This window comes from Coregonus lavaretus (genome assembly GCF_964263955.1).
Source record: "Coregonus lavaretus genome assembly, chromosome: 19".
NCBI lineage: Eukaryota > Metazoa > Chordata > Actinopteri > Salmoniformes > Salmonidae > Coregonus > Coregonus lavaretus.
In genome coordinates, this window is record NC_140006.1 from 13073097 (window position 1) to 13099316 (window position 26220).

General features: G+C 44.5%; 1 protein-coding gene across 1 annotated transcript; it reads left to right on the forward strand.

Moving 5' to 3' along the window:
- The first annotated feature begins 4067 nt into the window (after positions 1-4067).
- LOC311146501 (ephrin type-A receptor 4-like) lies at positions 4068-25778 on the forward strand. The gene is made up of 18 exons (XM_084183006.1): positions 4068-4272; positions 5062-5129; positions 5877-6185; positions 6344-6698; positions 14613-14768; positions 15434-15856; positions 19576-19700; positions 20469-20628; positions 20755-20866; positions 21574-21632; positions 21743-21856; positions 21961-22146; positions 22297-22358; positions 22614-22823; positions 23025-23201; positions 23538-23725; positions 23842-24000; positions 24226-25778. The coding sequence occupies exons 1-18, from the start codon at positions 4146-4148 to the stop codon at positions 24353-24355; spliced, it is 3120 nt and encodes a 1039-aa protein (XP_084039132.1). The 5' UTR covers positions 4068-4145; the 3' UTR covers positions 24356-25778.
- Positions 25779-26220: the final 442 nt, after the last annotated feature.

Below are 26220 nucleotides of genomic sequence, written 5' to 3' on the forward strand. Positions count from 1 at the left end.
CGTGGGGTGAGAGGCAGGATGGAGCCTGTGGGGTCACCAGGTGACCTGAGGGTGTGCCATCACAGACTGTGCTGACAGACAGACACAACCAAGACCACCACGGAATCTACCACCATCCCCAACTCTCTCTCTTTTTCCTATCTTTCTTTCTCAGTCACTCACTGCCTCTCTCTCTATTTTTCTCACTCACTCTACCCGTCTCTCTCTTTCCCTTGGGACTGCAGTGATCTGTTCATTCTGTCTTAGTGTACCAGTTGGAGAGAGGGAGAAAGTGTTCCCATGTTCCTGAGGAGCAAGCCGACAACAAGACGCCAGCACAACAGATGGATGGATGGAGAGAACAAACGTGTTCTGCATCATATCTCTTCACTTTACATAACCACACACACTGACTCACACACTCACAGATACCCACACATAGATTAACACTTAAAAAGTTATCTTTCTACCACACACTAATAAGAAAAGACAGCAATAGAAAGAGAGGGAGGGGGGAGAGAGGGCGAATAAAAGAGGGGAGAGGTTCCTGTCTGTGGTCTTTTAGCATCAAAGTGAGCAAACATATAAAAGGACACACTCCTCCTGGGTTTATTGACGACACCTGCTGCTCTCTTCTTCCTCTGTTGGCATGGTAAACCTTTTTACACACACACACAAACGCTTAACAGACAAATGCCAGCAGATACATTATGACAGAAGATTGCAAGGTGATTTTGACCTCTTTAGTTCTTTCATCAGAGCATATGAAGGAAAAGAGAGGAGAGGACCACCATATGAAACTTGATGCACCTGGAGTCTTATTCAGCCAACTCTCCCCCAGCACTCCCTCAGAGCAGCCGGAAGCTCAGTGGAATCACATTTATGTGTGTGTGTGTGTGTGTCTGTGCTCCCTCAGAGTGGTGTGACAGATGCTAGCGAGCGCTAGGTCTCGCCACTACGCCTCAGGCATGTTAATGATGCTCCGTTAACTGTGGGGTCTGGTCACACACATGAACATACACACACAACTGCAAATATCTACTACCCTCTTTCTATGTTTGAGCCCCAATATAATAGCACAAATTGTGTAGTCAATTAACCCATACTCTTGTTCATGGAGTGTGCGTGACATAGGAGGAGGTTTTTTGAAAGCCCCATACAGAAGCTCCACTAGCAACACTTCTATCCTCTTCTTCTCTTCCTTTGTTCTTCTGTCTTAACCACCCACATATATTTTATATCCCTGGAGCCTTTTCTTTACCAGACCTGCAGCTCATACATACATAGAGAGTGAGAGCGAGAGAGAGAGAGAGAGAGAGAGAGAGAGAGAGAGAGAGAGACCAGATTGCTGTTGACCAGGATGTTGCGGGCAGCCAGGTCTCGGTGAACGTAGCTCATATCAAACAGGTACTTCATACACAACACGATGCCATGCAGCACGCCCACCAACTGGATCACTGTGAACTGACCGTCGTGTTTCTAACAGAGAGAGAGAGAGAGAGAGAGAGAGAGAGAGAGAGGGCGCGAGAGGGAGACATGCTATTTGAAAATATCTCCTTGCCCGAGCTCCTTACACACACACAACACGTCCAATATCTCTCCATACACATGCGTCCCCCTATCCTTCTCAGCAATGTGTCTACAAAGCAGTTAGACTTTGATTATATTTGTCACAATATTAAAGGGCCCTTCGGTGAACTTCTCTCCACTATTTCTTTTACCACTACTTCTATTAGGAGTACCTGATGGTGTGTGTGTCTGTGGGAGGCATGAGGAGTTAGTTGGTGATTTGAGGAGGGGGTTTGGAGAGGGCCAAGATTACTTCACTGTGGCTTCAGGAGCTCTTCTGGGGGTTAGTGGGTTTGGTGGGTTTAGGCTTTCTAGTAATTAAAGGAAGCTAGAGTATCCCTGGGGGGTGAAGGATGCTCACACACACACAAACACATACACACTCTCTCTCTCACACACACACACACAATATAGATGTGTGGGCAGTAGGAGCCATCTGGGGCCCTATGGGAACAAAACATGTGTGTGGGGGCCGAAGGCTCGAGGCCGCAGTGGGAGTTCACTCTTCAGACCTGGGAATCCCACAGGAGAATGGGAACACCATCACGACGGTCATCAATCAAAACTACACTGACACAAACGAGCCTAAACAACAGCCTGCGACTCCATAATGTCACTGTGTCACCTCCGCCCCGTGGCGAGGGTCCGCCCACTGGCGCCCGCGTTCGATAGGACCCTGCCCTCCAAAGCTTGATGTGATTGGACACCGGCTCCAGAGCGAAGCTGCCGCCCGCTCTCGGCTAATTGGGTCTTTGTGATTGCGCAGTCTGTCGTGGGTTTGGAGGGAAATAAGGTGGTGAAAACGACATTATGGTCGGCGGCGGTGAGTGACAGGTCGATGTGAGGCGATGGGTTTCGGTCTCAAAGCGACAGATGCTCTTCCTGGGTCCATTATGGTGCATTATGGGGGACGGGATAGTTTCGCCTGAGCAACCGAAATGACACAAAGACGTTCAGAACAGGACCCTGGAGACACACACACAGCACCCTGTACTAAGGGCCCCGCCCGGACCTGAGAATGGCCCCATACACTGGGATGGAGAGTGTATGGCGAACACACATACAATTCACATACAGGTCTCACACACGATACATTCTCCCTCTGTCTCTAAATTGAGGTCAATACTTACACATCAAACACACATAAAAGTCACACATTCTCACACTCTCTAAAATACCTCTAATCTCAAGCTCTCTAGGTAAAGCTCTAAACAAAACACATCAAACATGTGTGACCCTATTGAAAGCAATATTAGACGTAGATAGTATGGAATTAAAGATAGTAGACTTCAAAGTTGGGTGGGATAAACAGCTAGAACAGACTGTAGTAAAGGACCTGTGTCTTTCCCCTTAAGAGATATCCATTGAGTCTCTTTGTGCAGCTGCTCCATTGAGAGAAGGTGTGGGTGGACGCAAATCCTTCTCTTTGTTCTTCCTCTACGCTTTTAGAGCCTGCACAGGATGGAGTCTGACTTTTTTAGAACAGAATGTGTATAGTGGCTGTGGCGTGCTTGCCTCAGTGGACTACCTGTATACGGTCAATGTAAGCATTGTATGACCTTTGCAAAGAGGTCTGGATCGTTATGGCACAGTAGTGCGTTTGTCCCATAACAGCAAAGTTGCTGGTTCAAGAGCCCACTCTGGCTTTTTATGTTGACAGTGTCACAGTTCTTATTTGTTAGTTGTCATAGCCTTAGGCTATTGAGATTCATCACCATCACCAATGAAAGTGCGTCAGGTAGAGCTAGATATGAGCTAACGACAGGGGGCGCTATCTCCCTCATGTTTTTCCTCCACCCTTTTCAGTGAGGCATTGTATTCAGCAAGCAACAAGCAACCTACTGACTGGGAAGAATGTCAGTTCAACGTCTAGTTTTGATTTACATTTCAACTAACATGAATTCAACGTGAAATCAACAAAAAAAGGTCACCATGTCATTGAATTTAGTTTAAAAGTTGAATGATTACTTTTAGCAAATCGAAACAGTTTTACACCGTTGATTAAACGTCATCACATATATTTTGGGGGTTGAAATAATGTGGAAACAATGTTGATTCAACCATTTTTTTACCAGTGGGAAGAGGTCTTCATATTTGATGTGTTCACAGTTCCATAACGACAATAAATAGCCAACAGCACAATATTTCATCTATCACTTTTGTTTGAACCAATAAGCACTTAAATAACCTAAATTAGTCCTATTCAATCCCAAACAAAAAAGGTTATTATTTGTCACATAATTCATAATTTCCCTTAAAAGCTCGACTGTTGATTTATCGAACCGATCACGTTATATTGGCTCATCATGATGAATCAATGACGCAGGCTTAGTGTGACGTTGTCACACTACTGTAAATGACTTAATTGCCAGGAACACAGGTAACACAGTAAAAACATGCAGACATTACAACATAATCTACACATATGACAAACAACAACTCACACGTTTACAAACACTTACACCCTATGCCAGCGAGATACCACTGACCAGAGAAGAGAAGATACCTACAACTGCGTCAGAAAGAGCGCGAGAGACTGCCTTTTGCTCACAGCGTTCGGAGTATCATTCCCACACACACACGGTTTTCCAACAGGGATGCGCGGAGCTAAACCGAGACACTTCAATACAGCACAAATGGCTGCGAGTTTTTGCAGAACAACTTGTGCGTTTATATGGATGTTTACAGTTATTTCAGCCGCTCGAGTATATCCACCTAACGAAGGTAAGGAAATACGTGTTTTGGAATTGTTTTGCCTTAACTTAAGGGAGGGTACGGTTCTCCGAAATATTTTGTTAGGCTACTTAACGTGCCTTCTTAATTGAGGGTCAGTTTTTCCCTTCAAATTCGACCACTATTGGAAACTGATATTTCTTATTTCGCGAATACATAATTGGAGTTCCTAACCGCTGCCAGGAAAGCACAGTTTTTCCTCTTTTATTTGACTTTTATCCAACAATTTAATCACAAGCCTAGAATGATGAATGATCATCGCAATCACTGCAATCAAAAAATGTATGCGGTTGCCCCCCATACTATCTTTCTTTATCAGGTTCAGTCTTTTACAGTTTCGTTTTAGCTGAATTTCAATTTCATGCAGGCAGTAGCCTACTCAGCCTATAGCAATTTGAACAGGGGCACAAATTAAACCTCAATATTCTGACACATTTCAAATTTCTGACAAGTTAAACAGTGCCGTTTTAAGCAGCGTTCTGTGATTTACGGCCTTTGCGCTACGGGTTTTATCCCAAATCCCAACCCAGTGTCATGAGCGAGCTATATGTACAACGTGTAGGCCAAAATCTATACATTCGTTCCAGTATATTTGAGATAGTCTGTCTGTTTGTGATATTTTATCGATCTTATAATTATCTTGCCATATCTGCATCTGAATGAATACAGTATGTATGGACTCTTGTTGAGCCCAAGAGTAGTTGAAGGTTGAATCATTTCCATGTATTGCCAATGGAAATGGGAAATCACCTTCCTTACCTGTGTGTAACTGTGTTTCAGAGACATTACTGGACACAAGGACAGTTCCTGGCGAGCTGAAATGGGCGGCCAGTCCAACAGAAGGAGGGGTGAGTGGTCCTGCTTCAGTGAGAATGTGTGTTTGCAATGCATGGGTGTACACAGGTATACTATGGGTGAGTATTTTTTAAAATACTGTATAGTCCAAGCTAGACTGCATTCTACTGCAGTCTCCATCTCCCTCTTTCTTGAATGCTCACTCTCTCTCACTCTCACTTTCACTCTCTCCAACCTCTTTGTTAGTTTAAGAGTTATTGGTGACCTTGACTCCTCCAGTCTCCCTGCGCTCACTTCTTTTACTGAACTGCTTGATTGACAAGGTCCTGGTCCCCACGCACTGAGCCTTTTGATTGCCAGCATACCCCCCCCCCCCCTACCCATTACACACACACACACACACCCACACACACACACCCCTCTCCACATCACAGTCGGGGCCAGTGTACAGCTTAATGACTGTGACAGCTGTGATTTCTGTCCTGCAACAAAGACTCCAAAGGAGGGAATAAAACTTGGAGTCATACTCTATGACAGCTCCTATAGAACATCTCCCCTCCTCTACACACACACACACTCTCTGGCTCGTTATGTCTAAAGCTCTCACCAGCAGGGAGTGGGAACCACATTATTATTCCATGGTAATAAGATGCCATAGTTTGGCAAGGTCACCATACAACTCCATAAAACGTCCTTGATAAACTATCCAAGATAAACGCATGGAAGGTTTTGTAGTCACTGAAGCTGATTATTGACTAGAAATGACTTTGGTCTAATGATCAGAATGTGTGTGTTGCCAGTGGGAGGAGGTGAGCATCATGGATGAGAAGAACGTCCCCATCAGAACGTACCAGGTGTGTAACGTGATGGAACCCAGCCAGAGCAACTGGCTTAGAACCGACTGGATCCCTCGGTCTGGAGCGCAACGCATCTACGTCGAGATCAAGTTCACTCTCCGGGACTGTAACAGCCTGCCTGGAGTCACCGGCACCTGTAAGGAGACCTTCAACCTCTACTACTATGAGTCTAACAACGACAGAGAGCACTACATCAGAGAGAGCAACTTTCTCAAGATCGACACCGTGGCAGCCGATGAGAGCTTCACTCAGGTTAGGACTCTTGGTTTGTTTTTACTCTCTTTGTTAAATTTTAAGATCTGACGGTGTGTTGATGATGTTTTTTCAATGTGAAAATTACAATGAGGTAACATTGTTGTGTTCTTATCGCTATTTATTATCAGTAATTATGTTATTATTATGATGATTAGGTGGACATTGGGGACCGCATCATGAAGCTGAACACGGAGGTGCGTGATGTAAAGGTCACAACCCGGAAGGGTTTCTACCTGGCGTTCCAGGATGTTGGCGCCTGCATCGCTCTGGTTTCTGTACGTGTCTTCTACAAAACCTGCCCCCTCACTGTCCGCAACTTAGCAACCTTCCCAGATACCAACACCGGGGCTGACACTTCCTCATTAGTGGAGGTCAGAGGGTCGTGCGTGAACCAATCAGAGGAGAGGGAGGAGCCCAAGATGTATTGTGGCGCAGATGGGGAATGGCTGGTTCCCATTGGTGGGTGTGCCTGTAACCCGGGATACGAGGAGAAAGGCGGCGCCTGTCAGGGTAAGGCATTTGATTTACTTTTAATTTAATGACCACATTTTCTTCGAAATTGTATCGAACCCCGGGCACATGAACTTAGTCGACTGAGCTAAAGTTAAGTCCTCAGCTCTTGGACCTCTGGAAGATCGAGGGAGGGAAATAGGAGAGACTGGAGAGAACAGACGTTCTGACGACAGTTTTATAGCACGCCATTACTCTCTCTGAATAGAGTCTCTATTCAACACACACACCAGTTGAGCGTCAGTGCTTCAGTAGGGAATGATATACAGCTGTGGGTCTATTCTCACAATTGTATTTATGATGGCCATTCCAGCAGGCTAATTACATAACAAACGGCTAAAACTTTTAAAGGCCTGCGGACAGAACAGAGGGTGTGTGTGTGATAGTAGTGAAAGGGCTAGCTATCAAACTTTTATATATGTGACAGACACCAGGTTCTCTCCCTCCCTCTCTCTTCCTCTCCATCCCTCTCTCTCCATCCATCCATACCTACCTCTCTTTCTCCATAGCAGAGTTAATGACATCTAAAGACTGTTTTCTTTAACAAGATTTAACTAGACCCTTGACTCTGATCACCTTTGAACTGAAGTGAAGGACTAGCTCTTTTTAAGTATTTCCTTTGCCCCACTCTAAGTCGACACAGCCCACTCAGGACTGGAGTACTCTAGTGATTTGCCATAGCACTGTCAGGCTTGACATCCGATTGGACCCAATGTTAAATCTTACCATCATATCAATTAGCGGACTGCAAACAATGGACGAGTGACCAATATGGAGAGAGAAACGGAGACAGAGTGAGGCAGTGAATGATAAGAAGACTTTATAGCACTATAGAGTGCTATAAAGAGACAGAGAGCGAAATAGAGAAATGCAGAGAGATGCCGGCCCCCTCCTCCTCCACCATGGAAGAGTTCAAAAGGTGCTCCTCTCTCCCAGCCTTGCGTGCCATTGGATAGGATACAAGGTGGATAGTGGGAAGCGCAGACGCGTTCATCTTCAATGTGGGCATGCTAAGTGGTGAGGAGGGGTGGAGAGAGGTGGAAGATTGGAGAGAGAGGGGGCGGAGAGGAAGGAGGGATTTGTTTGTGAATGGAGAAAGGGTTCTATAAGGAGGCCATTTACGGCATAAGGCATCAATGATAGCCCAGCCCCCCAATTGTTGCTATGTCGGGGTGTTAGAGGGGGTGCAGTGAGCTCACACGGGGTCGAGAACACAAGCATAAGAGAGGTTACCCCCCCCCCACACACACACACACACAAACACACACACACACACACACACACACACACACACATTCACACCTTTAAGAGAAGGGTCATGACCAGGCTTGATGAAGCCGTCATAAACTTTGACAGACACTCACAAACACACACACACAAATACACACTGTTAAGTTGTGAAGGGCAGGGTCATGACCGAGGTTGATGAAGACGTCAAAACTCTGACAGCTGTGATTCGGCTTGGAGGAGAGGAAGCAAGGGAGGGACAGAGAAGGAGAGTAGAGACAGCAGAGGGGGTTTAAATGTGAATGGGACAGCCAGACTCCGGAATGAAAAAGGATCTCTGCGTTTTGTTCGAGTTTTGTTTTGAGTTTTGTTTGAGGTTTGACGCCGCCTTTGTAGAGGGCCTGTTCAGTTGTGGTTACTCATCTGCTGCTGTTACTGTGTTTGGATGTGGGCGTTATCTACTGCAGTGTGTATATGTGTTTGTATGTGATATACAGTGCATTCGGAAAGTATTCAGACCCCTTGACTTTTTCCACATTTTGTTACAGCCCTATTCTAAAATTGATTAAATCATTTTTTTCCCTCATCAATCTACACACAATACCCCATAATGCCCCCCAAAAACTGGTTTTTAGACATTTTTTGCAAATGTATTAAAAATAAAAAAAATGAAATATCACATTTACATAAGTATTCAGACCCTTTACTCAGTACTTTGTTGAAGCACCTTTGGCAGCGATTACAGCCTCGAGTCTGTGTGACGCTACAAGCTTGGCACACCTGTATTTGGTGAGTTTCACCCATTCCTCACTGCAGATCCTCTCAAGCTCTGTCAGGTTGGATGGGGAGCGTTGCTGCACAGCTATTTTCAGGTCTTTCCAGAGATGTTAGATTGGGTTCAAGTCCAGGCTCTGGCTGGGCCACTCAAGGACATTCAGAGACTTGTTCCGAAGCCACTCCTGCGTTGTCTTGGCTTAGGGTCATTGTGTGCTTAGGGTCGTTGTCCTGTTGGAAGGTGAACCTTCGCCCCAGTCTGAGGTCCTGAGTGCTCTGGAGCAGGTTTTCACCAGTGGCCAGTGGCTGTTGTGCCCTTGGCCCGGAGTGCTGCGTTGTGCCCTTCTCCCTGAGTGCTGCGTGTTCAGAAGCACCTCTCACTCACATGGCTCTCCCTCACATGATCAGGTTTTTCTCACAGGCTACAAGTGAAGACAGACACATCGGGGACGCAACTGCGCTCGTCCTTATCCAATTCCGAGGTGCATATTGAAGATATAGGAAGAACTGTCCACATGTACTTTTCGTCAGCCAACAAGATGAGTAGGCCTAATGAACAGCAAAAGCACTAGCCTATGTCAAAATTCTATCCCCCATAGTACAAAAGTTGACCTATTCTGTGTGAGAAATACATATTCCAAACATGGTCTTGGTCAGTTGTGGGATGCGATAGAGCTAAAATTAATACAACCACTAGCATCAAAAAACATTATTTACGCAATGTGGCTGACGCAACCGATCAGAACGTTTAGCTTAACATGTTGATAAACTTTTAGGCTATTTCTTCACATTATAAGCGCAGCAATGCACATACAGCAGTAGGCTTTAAGCGCAAATGTTCCATTAGCGGACAAAAACACCATTATCAAAAGTGACCGCAAATGCGATTTATGAATGTAATGCTTTTATTTTAAAGGTGCAATTCTATGGTGAAAAATGATCTTCCCCAAACTTGAAACTCACGTACTGCTTATGTACGCCAGTTAGGCTCTACACCCCTTGTAAGGCGGATTAATGTGCTTAATTTTAAGAAGTTATTTGGCCACTTTAGTTGTGATACAAACCTTATCAAAACATATAGGCCTATGGGCTAGGCTACATGAGGTGTGCGACTATGATTTTAAAAAATCGCCAAAAAAAGGCAATGTTTCTTGCCTTACACTGGGCATCATTCACAAGTGATAATATATAATTCACAAGTGATAGGTTAATATTGTCACCCGTCAGACCATTCTTGATTTAATCTTGTCTTTACATATACTAAATAATATATGTGTGAAATTTGTTTTGATTTAGAATAAACCATTATCATGCACCTGTCTCGAAACAGGGGCAGGGGAAAAAATACATGTCATCTATGGACTTAAATAGCGAATGGAGGACGCTTTTCCCGTGGTTAATTTTCATGCCAGCCAGGTAGGCTATACTTCTGTTGTAAAGATAAGCAATGTGCTTAATATTAGGAAAGTTGAGAAATAAATATAGTAGGCCTAGCCTATAGAAAGCTGATGGGGATCCTCCTCTTTTTAGTAGAGGCCATCACTCTGTTTGTCTTGCATAGCCTATAGAAATGTTGCGCAACATGAGCTCATGGGCTCTCGTGAAGTGTTTGATTAGATTTTCGATTACATTTGCATTGAAGTCAGAGTGATCAGAGGGACAATAGAGTGCTGAGTACCAGGCAGTTAGCAAGTTTGGTAGGCTACTAATGACCATCAGCAGCATCAGAGCTTGGAGAAGCCTAATTACCGTGACTAAATGGTCACGTGGAATTTGACTGCCTTCATGACTCGTGACCGTCGGTGTGGCGGTAATACGGTCACCGCAACAGCCCTATGCACAACTAACTTCATTAGATTTGATCACTTTACACATTTATTTTGGGATCCACCCATTTATCCACTCCTGTAAACGTCATTTGCCTAATGACTTCTGAGTGGAGAAGGACTGTCTCATTTCATACAAGCACATTTTCGTCCAAGTCACTCTCCTCACCACCTCTCCTCGATTACCTTTGACCTTTTTCAAAAGTAGCCGAGGGGCGGACAGTGACGGAGGAGTTAGCTAGCATTATTGCGAAAATGCCATAACTTCAGCCACTTACGAATTGAAGGCAAGTTGGCAAGTGCACTGTTTGGATGCTGAAATTATTTTGGACGAACATGCGAAGGTAACCTACGTTTTGAAGTGATTTGTTTGACAATTAGTTGAAAATATCATGACTGGTTGTGTTCATGCCACATTAAAATCTAATACATTTTTACAGTTAAATAACGTCTTTACTATAAAACCCATAAAAAAACACACATAGAAGGTCCCGTGAAAAAAACATGACTCCTTTTGGAAATGTGTGTGTGTGTGTGATCACAGTGCTTTGCTGTGGGTGTTGCTTCTCCTTCTGTCTCTGTAAAACAAAGGTATTGACAGTCTGAATATTCATATCCTGTCTGCCTCTCTCTCTGTGGGAGAATACTGAATACATGATCATCACCTGTCTACTGAAAGAGAAGAGAAGAGAGCAAGCGAGAGAGAGCGAGAGAGACGAGTGAGTCCGATAGAGAGAGAGAGAGAGATGAGATGGGTGAAGGGAGAACGAGTCATTTACATATTCAATTTTTTGCGCAAATGCAAATCCGGATAAAATGCAAATCCATCTCATTACATACAGTGTGTGTGTGTGCCTGCCTGTGTGTGTGTGTTTCTCTATGACCCTGTCCTGTTGTCCTCTCTCTCGCTCTCTTGTCTGTCTGTCTGAGTCAGAAGTGCCCCTGACCGTTCCAGTGTGTCAGCTGTCAGCTGTCTAGGTGATGGATAGAGGGAGGGACGGAGTGATGGATGGATGGAGTGATAAATGAGAGGCATGGATGGACATCAGAGGGAGTTATGGGTGCCCGATAGACCTGGGGAAAACGAGATGAGTTTTTCAGAGTTAACCATTGTAGAGTAGTGACCCCAAGGCTGTCCCAATCACTGCTCTGTGATCAAGGGGCTCTTCTGAATTGTAACGGAATGTAGCTACTTAAACTTTGCAACCTAGTCTGATTACGTAATCCCTCTTGTGTTCCGGTACTACCTCTTGTGGTTTGTGAACAAAACCAGATGAACTATGATTATCCTCAAAGGAGATGTGTGTCACCTCTGCAGTGACGCACAGTGTGTGGTGTAGTTAGACACAACAGGACATCTGTATGAGAGTCGAGTTAGATATTATAAATGGCTCCTCTGAGTGAGTGAGATGTCAGCCTGTCAGCCTGGCTTCCCCTTAGGGTAAACCAGGATTAGCTCCTACCTCACCACCGCACGCACACAGCCCTGTGTGTTTGTATGTGTAATGCATTTGTCTCTGTGAAGGTGTTGACACTTGTCGTCTTTGAGTTCATCTCTCCTCTTCCTCCATCAGTCACCCAGACCTGCTAGTTACATACTAGGCTAGGTGGATTTAGTTTCGCATTCACACAGTGTTTAGTGTGTGTAGGCTCATGCTGGGGGAGGGGCGGTTGGAACTGACAGTGAGAATATTAGCATGTCAAAAGCCCCCTGCAACAATTACCCCCTTTTTTTTCTCTCTCTCTCTCTCTCTCTCTCTCTCTCTCTCTCTCTCTCTCTCTCTCTCTCTCTCTCTCTCTCTCTCTCTCTCTCTCTCTCTCTCTCTCTCTCTCTCTCTCTCTCTCTCTCTCTCTCTCTCTCTCTCTCTCTCTCTCTCTCACAGAGTTTGTAGTAGGCTACACTCATTTACTCACTCTACCCAACTCAGCATTTTCTGTAAAATGAAGAGCGAAGGGGAAGGAGAAACTATAGAAGTGGAGAGGGATCTCTCGCACACACACACACACACACACACACAGAGTTTAGAAATAATAGAGAGTAATGTGAGTTGTCTACCTTCTACCTGCTGGGTTTGGCTAGCAGCTTCAGCTGCTCTCATCAGGAGATTGGAGACAAAAGCCAAGAATCTGACTGTTTACAGTGTGTGTGTTTGTGTGTGTGTCCTACTGTCCTTCCTCCTCTGTCACCTGCCCTCACACACACACACTCCTACTGTGTGTATTCCTGTCCTGCCCTGCAGGGGGCGGGACTCCTGTCTCTCTGAGTCTGATGGATGACCCAGGGGCTGTCCATCAAAGAGACACGCGATACCTGACCTCCCGTTGACATGAACACACACACATTGTCTCTCTCACACACATGCACAAACACACTGGCACACATACAACCATACTGGCACATATATTTTGGCACACTGTGAGCTATTGAGCTGTAGCAGGAGGACAAGACTCAATGCTGTGAGCTGGCTTTGTCTCCATCCCACCCAGCCTTTCTCCCTTTTCTCCACAATGAACAGAGGGAAGGTGAAAGAAAGAGAGGGAGAGAGAGAGAGATAGAGAGAGAGAGAGAGAGAGAGAGAGAAGGAGAATAAGAAAGGGAGGGAGAGTGGCCATAAACACTCCTTAGTCTTTTCACGTCACTCTTTCTTTCTTTTTTCTGTCCTTCTCTCTTCTCATTCCGTCTCTGATATTCTCGATTTTTCATCATTCCTCTCTCTGAAGTGAAAAGGCTTGTGTGTGTCATGATGTGTGTTTGTGCTGAAAAGGGAGAGTGAGCGTTGACCTGGAATGACAGCTCATAAGGGTATTATGAAGGTGTCATTAACCCTACATAAGAGAGGGCTATAGTAGACTGCTGCTCTCTTTCTCGCTCGCTCTCTCTCTCTCTCCTTCTCTCCACTCCTCTTTCCCCTCTGTCGCACCCTCACAAAGACCACCACCCTCAACAGTTTATGACCTTGTGGTGTCACACACACACACACACACACACACACACACACACACACCAAGGCCTCTACTGACAATATTATAATACCCGGAACTTGGCATGTAGCCTATACACTCACTCATTGATAGCTGGGCTCAGTCAAAGAAATACATGTACTTTTCTTTTCTTACTAGCACTGACTTTCAGAGAACTTCTTTATCGAGGAAAAATGTACTTACTACGACTGTTTTATGTTGCTGTCTCACCTAGCTATCTTAAGATGAATGCACTTACTGTAAGTCGTTCTGTAAAAGAGCGTCTGCTAGCTAAATGACTCAAATGTAAAATGTAGACATCAAGGCCTACAGCTGTAAAGTGTTTGACATACAGCCATAAAAGCAGTGTTAACGGATATGAATGGCTCCTATCTGTGTGTGTGTGTGCATGTTCTTATGCTATCAGTGTTTGAACTGGTATCGATTGAGCTATAAAAAAAACAATAACAATCTTCAAAGCATTCCTTTGTGTTTGAGAGAGAGAAGAGAGAGAGAGAGAGAGAGAGAGAGAGAGAGAGAGAGAGAGAGAGAAAATGTAAGGAAGAGTGTGTGAGAGGCAGAAGAGAGAGATGGTAAGGAATATAGAGAGAGAGCGTGAGAAAGAAAGTGTGTGAGCGAGGTAGAGCCTCCCAGAAGGAGAGTGATGGTTAGGACAGCGTTGATTACAGAGACGGGACATTCCTATGGGAAGACTTCCTCTACTGTTGAGTGTCATAAAACACTCTGTCATACACACACACACACACACACACACACACACACACACACACACACACACACACACACACACACACACACACACTGTCATCCCCCATTTTCACACACAAACTCTGTCACCCTCCCACCCCTCCCCTACACACACTCTGTCATTCCCACATTCTGAACCACTAACACTGCGATGACTTGGTCATCCCCGGAAATGAAATAGGAGGAGTTAATAACATAATTACTTCTAGAAGAGTTGTTAAGTATTTAATTAATGGGTTGGCAACTATGGGGGTTGGGCACTCTGAATATGTCAAACTAAGTATTGTCATGTCAATGCATTTGTCCTTTGTTGATTGTAAATGAATGAAAATTAATGGAATCCCACCTCTCTCTGTAGCATGTAAGGTTGGTTTCAACAGAGCTGTAACTACAGACGGAGCATGTTCTAAGTGTCCTCCACACAGTCACTCAGAGAAGGAGGGGGCTACTGTCTGTGAATGCAACCAGGGATACTACCGTTCTGAGAGTGACCCTGCATCTATGCCCTGCACACGTAAAAACACACACACACACAATTTCCCCCAGGGGGTCGATCAATCGATCAGTCTACACATCTGTACTCTTTCTCCTCTCTATTCCTCTTCTCTCTTTTGTCCTTCCTCTTTCCTTTTTTTGCCCTCTGTCTCTTTCATCTTAGTCCTCCCTCTGTACTGATCCAATGACTTATGACTAATCCACCATGTCCTGGATGGGAGATAAGGCATTGCGATCAAATGAATAATCCTCAGGCTCAGCCTCAGTTACATGTCACTTTCTGCCTCTCTCTCTCTCTCTCTCTCTCTCTCTCTCTCTCTCTCTCTCTCTCTCTCTCTCTCTCTCTCTCTCTCTCTCTCTCTCTCTCTCTCTCTCTCTCTCTCTCTCTCTCTCTCTCTCTCTCTCTCTCTCTCTCTCTCTCTCTCTCTCTCTCTCTCTCTCTCTCTCTCTCTCTCTCTCTCTCTCTCTCTCTCTCTCTCTCAGCAACTGTGATCTGACTGAGACCTTGGTCTGTTTGTCGTAAACTTAATTATGCCTATATACAGCACATGGTTCAGCCAGTCAGCCTGAGAAAACAGACAACACACACAAAACATAACGGAAAACTGTACCACAGAGGAAAGTATATTTAACCATAACCACAATATATTTTCTAACTCAACCTCCCTGTGCTATTTATCCCAGAACCCCCATCTGCTCCGCAGCAGCTGATCTCCGAGGTCAACGAGACATCAGTGGTTCTGGAGTGGAGCACCCCCCTCAGGCTCGGAGGGAGACGTGATATCAGCTACAGTGTGGACTGCCTGCTTTGCCACGGACCTGAGGGTCAAACCGGGAATCAAACTCCGATGGGGAGTCAACTTGGAGAAGCTGGTAGCCTTGGGGGTCTTAAGGAGCCTCTTGGGGCCCAGCTCTGCCTGCCCTGCAGTCAAGACGTCCTGTTCTCCCCCCAGCAGAGTGGCCTAAGGGCCACCAGAGTGTGTGTGAGCGAGCTGCAGGCACACACACGCTACACCTTCACCATCCGCGCCCGCAACGGGGTCTCCCAGGGCCACACTGCAGGGGCAGGACAGAGTGTGTCTGTCACTCTCACCACCAACCAGGCCGGTGAGTTTATGTGTGAAGGAGTATGTAAGTAAGGTGGGGAGTTTGTGTGTTTTCAGGGGCCAAGCACAGGCTGTCCATTGCATGGGGTGTGGGGGATTGAGGGGTGCTTGCGAGTGTGTGTGAGAATGTCTGTGAAGCAGGTAGCCTTTAATGTGGGAATGTGAATTGGATTAAGTTTGAAGAAGTTTGTGTGCCTAGTGGTGTGTGTCTATACAGTGCCTTCAGAAAGTATTCAGTTACAGCCTGAATTCAAAATTGATTAAATACCCCATAAAGGGAAAAGGTGTTTTTAGAAAAAAATTGTTTTATTAAAAATTAAATACAGAACGAACACATTTACATAAGTATTCACACCCCTTTGCTATGACACTCGAAATTGAGCTCAGGTGCATCCAATTTCGTTTGATCATCCTTTAGATGTCAGTACAACTTGATTGGAGTCCACATGTGTCCAATTAAATTGTTTGGACATGATCTAGAAAGAAACACCCCTGTCTATAGAAGCGCATGTCAGAGCAGAAACTATACCATGAATTCCAAGGAACTGTCCGTACATCTCCGAGATTAAGCATATATTTGGGGAAGGGTATAAAACAATTTCTACAGTGTTGAAAGTTTCCAAGAGCACAGTGGTCTCCATCATTGGGAAATTGGAAAATAATTGAACTACCCAGACTCTGCCTAGAGCTGGCCGTCCGACCAAACTGAGCAACCGGGCAAGAAGGACCTTGACCAAGAACCCAATGACCACTCTGACAGAACTACAGAGTTCCTTGGCTGAGATGGGAGAACCTGCCAGAAGAACAACCGTCTTTACAGCACTTCACCAATCTGGGCTTTATGGTAGAGTGGCCAGACGGAAGCCACTCCTGAGAAAAAGTCACATGACCGCACGCCTGGAGTTTGCAAAAAGGCACGTGAAAGACTCAGAGCATAAGGCCAAAGATTCTGTGGTCTGATGAGATGAGATAAAACACTTTGGCCTGAATACAAAGCGCTATGTCTGGATAAAACCAGGCACAGTACATCACCCGTCTAACACCATCCCTACCGTGAAGCATCATGCTATGTGGATGAATGGTAAGGATACAGGGAACAATGAATGGACGTTCCAACAGGACAATGACCCCAAGTATACAGCCAAAGCATGGCTAGAATGGCTTCAGAACAAGAATGTGAAAGTCCTTGAGTGGACCAGCCAAAGGCCAGACTTGAATCCCACTGAAAATCTGTGGAAAGACTTGAAGATTGCTGTTCAGCGCTGATCCCCATCTAACTTAACAGAGCTTGAGAAAATGGAAGAAAATCCCCAAATCCAGATGTGCAAAGCTAATATTTACATTTTAGTCATTTAGCAGACGCTCTTATCCAGAGCAACTTACTGGAGCAACAGATTTTTCACCTAGTCAGCTCGGGGATTAGAACCAGCAACCTTTCAGTTACTGGCACAACGCTCTTAACCACTAAGCTACCTGCCGTCCATAATACAGACATACCCAAGACGACTTAAAGCTGTAATCGTTGCCAAAGGTGTTTCTACAAAGTATTGACTCAGACGTGTGAATACTTATGTAAATGAGATATTTCTGTATTTCATTTTCGATAAATTTGCATGTAATCCATTTTTAATTCAGGCTGTAACACAATGTGGAATAAGTTAAGGGGTATGAATACATTCTGAAGGCACTGTACATGGGAGTTATGTGTGTGCGTGTCTGAGTGTGTTTATGTCAAACTCTCAAGGAGTTACTTGTCTCAGTGACATAAACAGAATGCCACAGTGATGTCATCATCTTATTGGTTTATGTTGATGTTTAGATTGCGTGTGCGTGCTTGCGGGGAGAAAGTCTGCTCGTTTGGTCACCTCTACATTCAGGATGTCTGTATAGTTTTACGAGGTGTTGCATTTTAGCTTCTTCGGGGAGTGTGAGTCAGATGGGGTGTGTGCTTATGTATGTCTTTTTTTCGTGTGGTTTACTGTATGTGAACTGTACCACAGCCCACTCACTCTAGTATCTTTACAATGTCTTTGGCTGCGTTTACACAGGAAGCCCAATTCTGATATATTTTCCACTAATTTATCTTTTGACCAATCACATCAGATCTTTTCACATCAGATCTTTTTCAGAGCTGATCTGATTGGTCAAAATATCAATGAGTGAAAAAAAAAAAGATCAGATTTGGCTGCCTGTCTAAACGCAGCCTCTGAGTCACAGATAGTGGCTGCTCTAACTACCTGGGAAGTGTGTTGTCTCCTTGTGTAGCGTAATGACACCTACTGGGTGCAAAATGAGAAGGCTGGGAACTATTACTCAAAGGCAAAACAGTGTTGTCATTCAATACTCATACACTCTGAAATAACTATTTTCTCTTTAGTGAGTAAGCATCATATACTGTATCCATACAATCACATAGACTAAACCCTCTTCTCCTGACATTCAGGATGTCAGAGGGATTATCACAATAATACAGGGACATAAAAGAAAGATGAAGACTATATTAGAGGGATAGAAAGGAAGTGGGAAAGACAAGGATAAAGGGATAGAAAGGAAGTGGGAAAGACAAGGATAAAGGGATAGAAAGGAAGTGGGAAAGACAAGGATAAAGGGATAGAAAGGAAGTGGGAAAGACAAGGATAAAGGGATAGAAAGGAAGTGGGAAAGACAATGATAAAGGGATAGAAGGGAAGTGGGAAAGACAATGATAAAGGGATAGAAAGGAAGTGGGAAAGACAATGATAAAGGGATAGAAAGGAAGTGGGAAAGACAAGGATAAAGGGATAGAAAGGAAGTGGGAAAGACAAGGATAGAGGGATAGAAAGGAAGTGGGAAAGACAATGATAAAGGGGTAGAAAGGAAGTGCGAAAGACAATGATAAAGGGATAGAAAGGAAGTGGGAAAGACAATGATAAAGGGATAGAAAGGAAGTGGGAAAGACTAGGATAAAGGGATAGAAAGGAAGTGGGAAAGACAAGGATAAAGGGATAGAAAGGAAGTGGGAAATACAATGATAAAGGGATAGAAAGGAAGTGGGAAAGACAATGATAAAGGGATAGAAAGGAAGTGGGAAAGACAATGATAAAGGGATAGAAAGGAAGTGGGAAAGACGATGATAAAGGGATAGAAAGGAAGTGGGAAAGACAATGATAAAGGGATAGAAAGGAAGTGGGAAAGACAAGGATAAAGGGATAGAAGGAAGTGGGAAAGACAATGATAAAGGGATAGAAAGGAAGTGGGAAAGACAATGATAAAGGGATAGAAAGGAAGTGGGAAAGACAAGGATAAAGGGATAGAAAGGAAGTGGGAAAGACAATGATAAAGGGATAGAAAGGAAGTGGGAAAGACAATGATAAAGGGATAGAAAGGAAGTGGGAAAGACAAGGATAAAGGGATAGAACGGAAGTGGGAAAGACAAGGATAAAGGGATAGAAAGACAGGATGAAAAGAGGTGAGACAGGTCGTGGCCTGTTCCCCAGAGAAAAGGTAAAAGTGTCAGCCAGGACTCAGCTGTGGTGAATTGGGTCATTGTGATTGCCATCAAACGTTCAGGGAAATTGTTTTTTTATAACTCAAAATGTGTTATGCGGATGTTATGCCATTGCGTCTTATGCATTATTTTCTGGTGAAATATTCAAGAGATTCAATACACAAACATAGAAGCCATGATATATCTTGTTCTGTCGTAGTTCTTCAACTTGTGTACCTCTCTCACTCACTCAGCTCCCTCCCCAGTTACATCCATCCAGGCCGGTGATGTCACCAGGCATGGTGTGTCATTGGCATGGCAACAGCCCGACCGTCCCAATGGGGTCATCCTGGAGTATGAGGTCAAGTACTACGAGAAGGTGAGATGCCTCATGGGAACCGCGGTTCAGAAATCAGATATTCTACACTCTTAGAAAAAAGGGTTCCAAAATAGTTATTCGGCTGTCCCCATAGGAGAACCAGTTTGGGTTCCAGGTAGAACCCTCTGTGGAAAGGGTTCTACATGGAACCCAAAAGGGTTCAACCTGGAACCAAAAAGGGTTCTTCAAAGGGTTCTCCTATGGGGACAGCCAAAGAACCCTTTTAGGTTCTAGATAGCACTTTTTTTTTCCTGTTATGTTATGTGTATCTATACATGTTTGTGAGTGTTCACATGCTATCTGCTTAAACTGGTATCAATAGACCTATGAAACAACCAATAAACAATCTTCAAAGCATTCCTTGTGTTTGACACGGAAAAAGAGAGAGGGAGAAATGGAGATAACATGATAAAAACATTTTAGTGGGAGTTGGGAGAGAAACAGAGAGAAAGATAGACGGGAGTGATCTGTAATTGTGTGGCTACAGTTTGTGTCCTTGCTTGTCTTGTTTTGTGATTATAGACCTAGAGTCCACAGGGAGAGGTATTTCACTCCAGATCCACACAGATAACATTGTTCTACAACTTCAAGTTACATTTTAGGATCATGACCTCATCCGTTACCCCTTTTCTTTACACTTGCCAATTAAAATGAGGTGTATTTAAGTTATGCTGTATTTTGGAAAGGTTCATATATTTGACCACAGATTTCTGCTCAGGCATTGACACATTCCTCCCGTTTCTCTCTTCCTGTCTCTCATCCAATCAGGATCAGAAGGAGAGCTCCTACCGCATCATGAAGACGGCGTCTCGCAGTGCTGACATCACTGGGCTGAGCCCGCTTACTGTGTACTTGTTTCAGGTGCGCGCTCGCACAGCCGCCGGATACGGAGAGTTCAGCGCCCCCTTTGAGTTTTCCACCAACTCAGGTAGAACACATGTATTCTATTCTATTCTGTTCGGCTGTTTTTGAGCAAGGGATATTGCATTTTTTGTAACCTGTTTTTGAATGAAAACATCCTTGTTTGTAACCTGTTGTCTCCTCCCCCTGACAGATCCCTTGCCTCTGATTGGTGATGCCGCTAACTCCACCCTGCTCCTTCTGTCAATCAGCGGAGGTGTGATTCTACTGCTCATCTCCACCGCAGTCTTCATCATCAGCCGCAGGTACAAACACGCACAGCCTCAGAAACACACACACATCTGTGTGTGTGTATCACCTGGGGCTTTGGAGGGGGATTAGAGAGGAGACAGTGTGTCCTTCTAAAGGACTGATTGCTCACCTGGTAATCCCCTTGTCCCTGATTTATCATTAGTGTCTCCATAACAACACAGCCACTGTATCGGCTTCCCCCTGGCCTCCAAACACTCACACACAACCTCTCCCTTGAGGCCTCTTTTTACTATTAATAATTAATATGCCATTTAGCAGACGCTTTTATCCAAAGCAACTTACAGTCATGCGTGCATAATTTTTTTGGGTGTATGGGTGGTCCCGGGGATCGAATCCACTACCTTGGCGTTACAAGCGCCGTGCTCTACCAGCTGAGCTACAGAGGACCACACTGCTTAAAGACACAATGGGTAGTGTTAGCCACTCTCTTTTACTGAGAGTGGCTCTCAAGGTATGACACACTGCTTAAAGACACAATGGGTAGTGTTACAGACAGGTTCTGTAAGAACACACCTTTCTTCCTATATTACCCGAGGCACTATTCTCTCTCCTTCCCACCCTCCATCCCCCCTTCTCCTTCTTCCCTTCTACTCGTCTTAAATAGCCAATCTCTGCTTGGATTGGTCAAAGTAGCTGTCAATCACTCACATTGTGTGTTCTGTGCCACTCACTACTTCTTCCTCTACCTCTCTTCTTTCAGGAGGGGCAAATACAGCCAAGCCAAGCAAGACTCAGAGGAGGAGAAACACCTAAACCCAGGTAAGACCACACATGCACACACACACACACTCACACTCCATTCTATTCTGTGTCTCCATCCCTTCAAACTCATTTTCTCAACCCATCATCTTCCCTTTCTCCATCTGTAGATGTGAGGATATACGTGGACCCGTTCACCTATGAGGACCCGGACCAGGCGGTTCATGAGTTTGCCAAAGAGATTGACGCCTCCAACATACACATAGAGAAGGTCATTGGCATCGGTAAGGGAGCCTGACACACATTCACACACACACACACACACACAAACTCACAGTAAATCATCGAGGTTTGAAGGTGTGTGTGATACTAATGCTGTGTGTTGTAGGGGAGTTTGGGGAGGTGTGTAGCGGCCGTCTGCGTCTCCAGGGAAAGAGGGAGATCTACGTGGCCATAAAGAGTCTGAAGGCAGCATACTCCAACAAACAGAGGCAGGACTTCCTCTCTGAGGCCAGCATCATGGGACAGTTCGACAACCCGAACATCATCCGACTGGAGGGTGTGGTCACACGCTGTGAGTGATTGACAGCTACTTTGACCAATCCAAGCAGAGATTGACAGGTTCTGTCTGCATTTATATAGATACAAAAAAGCAGAGGACCCGAAACTGATCCTTGTGGAACACCCCCCTGTCTTAATCACTGCTTGTTTGACTCCTGTGCAGGTAAACCAGTGATGATCATCACAGAGTACATGGAGAATGGATCTCTCGACGCCTTCCTCAGGGTAAGAGAGAGAAAGAAGGTCTGTCTGTGTCTGTCTGTCAGTCTTTGTACTGCGTGTTATGTTCTAAAGCAGGGGTGTTTTTGGTTTTTCCTTTCAATTAAGACCTAGAAAACCAGATGAGGGGAGTTCCTTACTAATCAGTGACCTTAATTCATCAATCAAGTACAAGGGAGGATGAAAACCCGTAGACACTCAGCCCTCCGTGGAATGAGTTTGACACGTGTTCTAAAGTCTCTCTCTCTCTCTCTCCATTAGAAACATGACGGTCAGTTCACAGTGATCCAGTTGGTGGGCATGCTGCGTGGCATCGCATCGGGCATGAAGTACCTGTCTGACATGAGCTACGTTCACCGAGACCTGGCTGCCCGCAACATCCTGGTCAACAGCAACCTGGTGTGTAAGGTGTCTGACTTCGGCCTGTCACGAGTACTCCAAGAGGACCCTGAGAATGCCTACACTACACGGGTAAGAACACAGAAACACAGGGAAGAACATAGAACACAAACATGCCTATTACTCTGGGGTAATGATTTAGTATGTAAGATATGTTCATGTTTTAATGATTGTAAGATCACTCACCTTTGAAATGTGGGTCCTTATTAGCACTATAATGCTAGACTGTGGATCCAAATAAAGCATTCCTCATTTTCTTCCCATGTGTTACAGGAGGTGACTGGGACATACCACTCTCCAGGGGGGAAGATCCCCATCAGATGGACCTCTCCAGAGGCCATCGCCTACAGGAAGTTCACCCCATCCTCTGACACCTGGAGCTACGGCGTGGTCATGTGGGAGGTGATGTCCTATGGAGAGAGACCATATTGGGACATGAGTAACCAGGATGTAAGTGTGTTTTCTATGCAATAACTCAACTGGATTTTCCCCTGAAAGTGCAATATTTTTCATGTGGACTGAAGCAAAGTTAGACAGTTATAGTGCATTCGGAAAGTATTCAGACCCCTTGACTTTTTCCACATTTTGTTACGTTACAGCCTTATTCTAAAATTGATTAAATATTTTTTTCCCTCATCAGTCTTCACACAATACCCCATAATGACAAAGTGAAAACAGGTTTTTAGAAATGTTTTCAAATGTATTCACTGTAGACTAAGTTAGTTAAACATGCTTTCTTACCCTCTTTCTCTATACCCTCTTCTCTCTCCCTCCCCCTCTCTCCAGGTGATAAAAGCAATAGATGAGGGCTACCGTCTGCCCCCTCCAATGGACTGTCCTGTGTGTTTACACCAGCTGATGTTAGACTGCTGGCAGAGAGAGAGAACACACAGACCCAGCTTCACACAGATCCTCAACATGCTGGATAAACTCATCCGCAACCCGACCACCACTCTGAGGACAGGAGGAGACCGGTACACACACACACACAGGACACAATGTCTTTCATTGCAAGCTCTTTCAATGTGCTTTCAGCATAACATTCACTCACCATAACTATCTCATCCTCTTTCTTTATCTCTCTGTGCAGACCTGTTCCCAGTCTGTTGGAGCCTGTAGTAGGTCCAGAGTTTGTGTCAGTGTGGTCAGTAGAAGACTGTCTCCAGGCTATAGGGATGGGCATGTACAGAGACACCCTCACTGCTGCTGGATACACCAGCCCTGACAGCCTGCTAACCCTCACACACCAGTGAGTCTCTCTCTCTGTCTGTCTCTCGCTATCTCTTTCTCTCTGTCTATCTCTCTGTCTCTATCCCCCCCCCCCCTCTCTATATATATCACTATCGCTCTCTCTGTTTCTCTCCCTCTATCCCCCTCTCTGTCTGTCTGTCTGTCTGTCTGTCTCTTTCTTTCTTTCTGTGTGGGTGTATGCATGGTCTTCTTCATGTCTAATTGAATTATTCCATGTTTCCAGGGACATGGCCAGTATAGGAATCATCACACGATCCCACCAGGACCAGATCCTTGCCAGTGTGCAGCAGGTATTGCTGTCCCACATGCAACAAATACAGGAACAGATGCCAGACAGTATGGTTCCTGTCTGAGCCAGTGAATGGATACAAAACTGAAACAATTTGTTTTTTATGATTTCCATTTACCTTATCCATGCACTTTAGAATGAGATTTTCACAAGGAATAACATCAACATACAAAAAACTACAACAGAAAATATGAACGGAGGAGAGAAAAGCAGCACTTTTATAAACCCTATAACCTTTGACCTTTGAACTATGATCTGAGGTTTGACCTGAGGCTGAAGAAGCTGCTGAAGATGTTTCCTCAGTGTTGCAGTAGAACCAACGGAACATTTTGCCCCTTTTTTGTTTACTTTTTGTACATACGTGTCTGTGTAAATAACGTTTCATCTGCTCTTGATTTTTTTTCAATTTTTTTTGTTATTGATTTTGTGTCATGCGCGAAACGTGTCTGTAGCTCGTTCAGAGTGGTGCCATTGTTTTCTGTTTAGACACTGTTTTCTCTCCAGTACACATTTCAAAACGGAATAGACACCTCCAGTTTGCCTCATATGCATCTCAGGACTACACTACCCATTTATCTTTATACCAGAAGGACTCCAACTCCCATTCCCACTAAGAAGTAATCCATCCATTGAGCTTTGTAGACAAGGACTAATGAGTGCTACATCTATTCATCAACAAGGACTTGTAAGTTAATAGTGAAGCATAGTTCAACGAATAAAAACAGGACAAATTGAATGTCCACCAAGTGTGGCCTAAGGCATTTGATATGACTATGATAGTCACTATTTTGTAATTTTTGTTGTATAAATGTGCTGTTTATCACATCGGAACAGTGACAGAAAGCCTTCAAATCTGCAGCTGGAACAGAAGGGCTGTTTTCACAGCTTTGGGCCTCTGGGTTCGATCTGAAAGATTTGAAGGACGTCTGGAAGTCGACAACTTAATGGACGAGCTGAGAAAGTGTAGTTCTGAAGCATCACACAGTTGTGTGTGTGTCAGGGTTGGGGTCAATTCCATTAAAATTTGTCAATTCAGAAAGTACAATGAAATTCCAACTCCAATTCTCTTACGATGCTTTTCAATGAGGAAAATGTGGAATTGGAATTTGGTTTACTTTCTGAATAGACTGGAATTTAAATGGAATTGACCTCAACCCTGGTGTGCGTGCTTGTCTTTGAGGACCGGTTTTAGATATGCAAAGCCAGAAATATGGGGAGGATAGAATGTATGTGTGCTAAGCTCTTAATGGCTTTTTATTTAGAATGAACACATTAACAATGGTATTAGCTAGTTTTTTCTAGTCAACGATTAACATATACTGTAGGTATTACATGTCTTTGTAATGTTATTGTTTGAAAAAAAATCAGGTACACAAAACATTTCATTCTATTTATGGTCTTCTTATTATCTAGGTTGTACATTGTAAAATAGGAATATTGAAAATGACTGACTGCCATATTGCATTGTAATAAATGTCCAAACTGAGATGGGCAAGTTCTGTCTGAACATATTTTTGCTGCTGACGCGGGAGAGTGTGCGACTGGGAAGTGTGTGTATGACGTGTGTGTGTGTGTGTGTAACGAAGGGAAGTGTGTGCACTGGTGTGGTCTGACCGGCGGCAAAGCCAGGTGGATTAAAGTGAAGGGTGCTGGAGGCGTTCTGTTAAAACGTTCTGTGGTGTGGAGAGAGCCATCTGCTAAACACACACGGAGACACACATACACACTTTGTCACACACACATTCACACTGAGACACACATACACACTTTGTCACACACACATTCACACAGCAGGAGAGAACTTCGGGCACACACATGAACAGCATAGGTGAAGGACGGGACTAAGATGGAGTATATCATCTATAGTAGCACAACACAGTGTGTACTCAGGGATATGTCACTTTAGCAAATGCTTGCACAAAACCAAAC

Bases quoted from the DNA above. Each gene is read 5' to 3' on its own strand.
- LOC311146501 (XM_084183006.1), top strand. From the start codon at position 4,146: ATGCGCGGAGCTAAACCGAGACACTTCAATACAGCACAAATGGCTGCG. The intron at 20,629-20,754 runs GTAGAACACATG...TCCCCCTGACAG, and splicing joins TGAGTTTTCCACCAACTCAG to ATCCCTTGCCTCTGATTGGT. The intron at 21,857-21,960 runs GTAAGGGAGCCT...TGTGTGTTGTAG, and splicing joins AGAGAAGGTCATTGGCATCG to GGGAGTTTGGGGAGGTGTGT.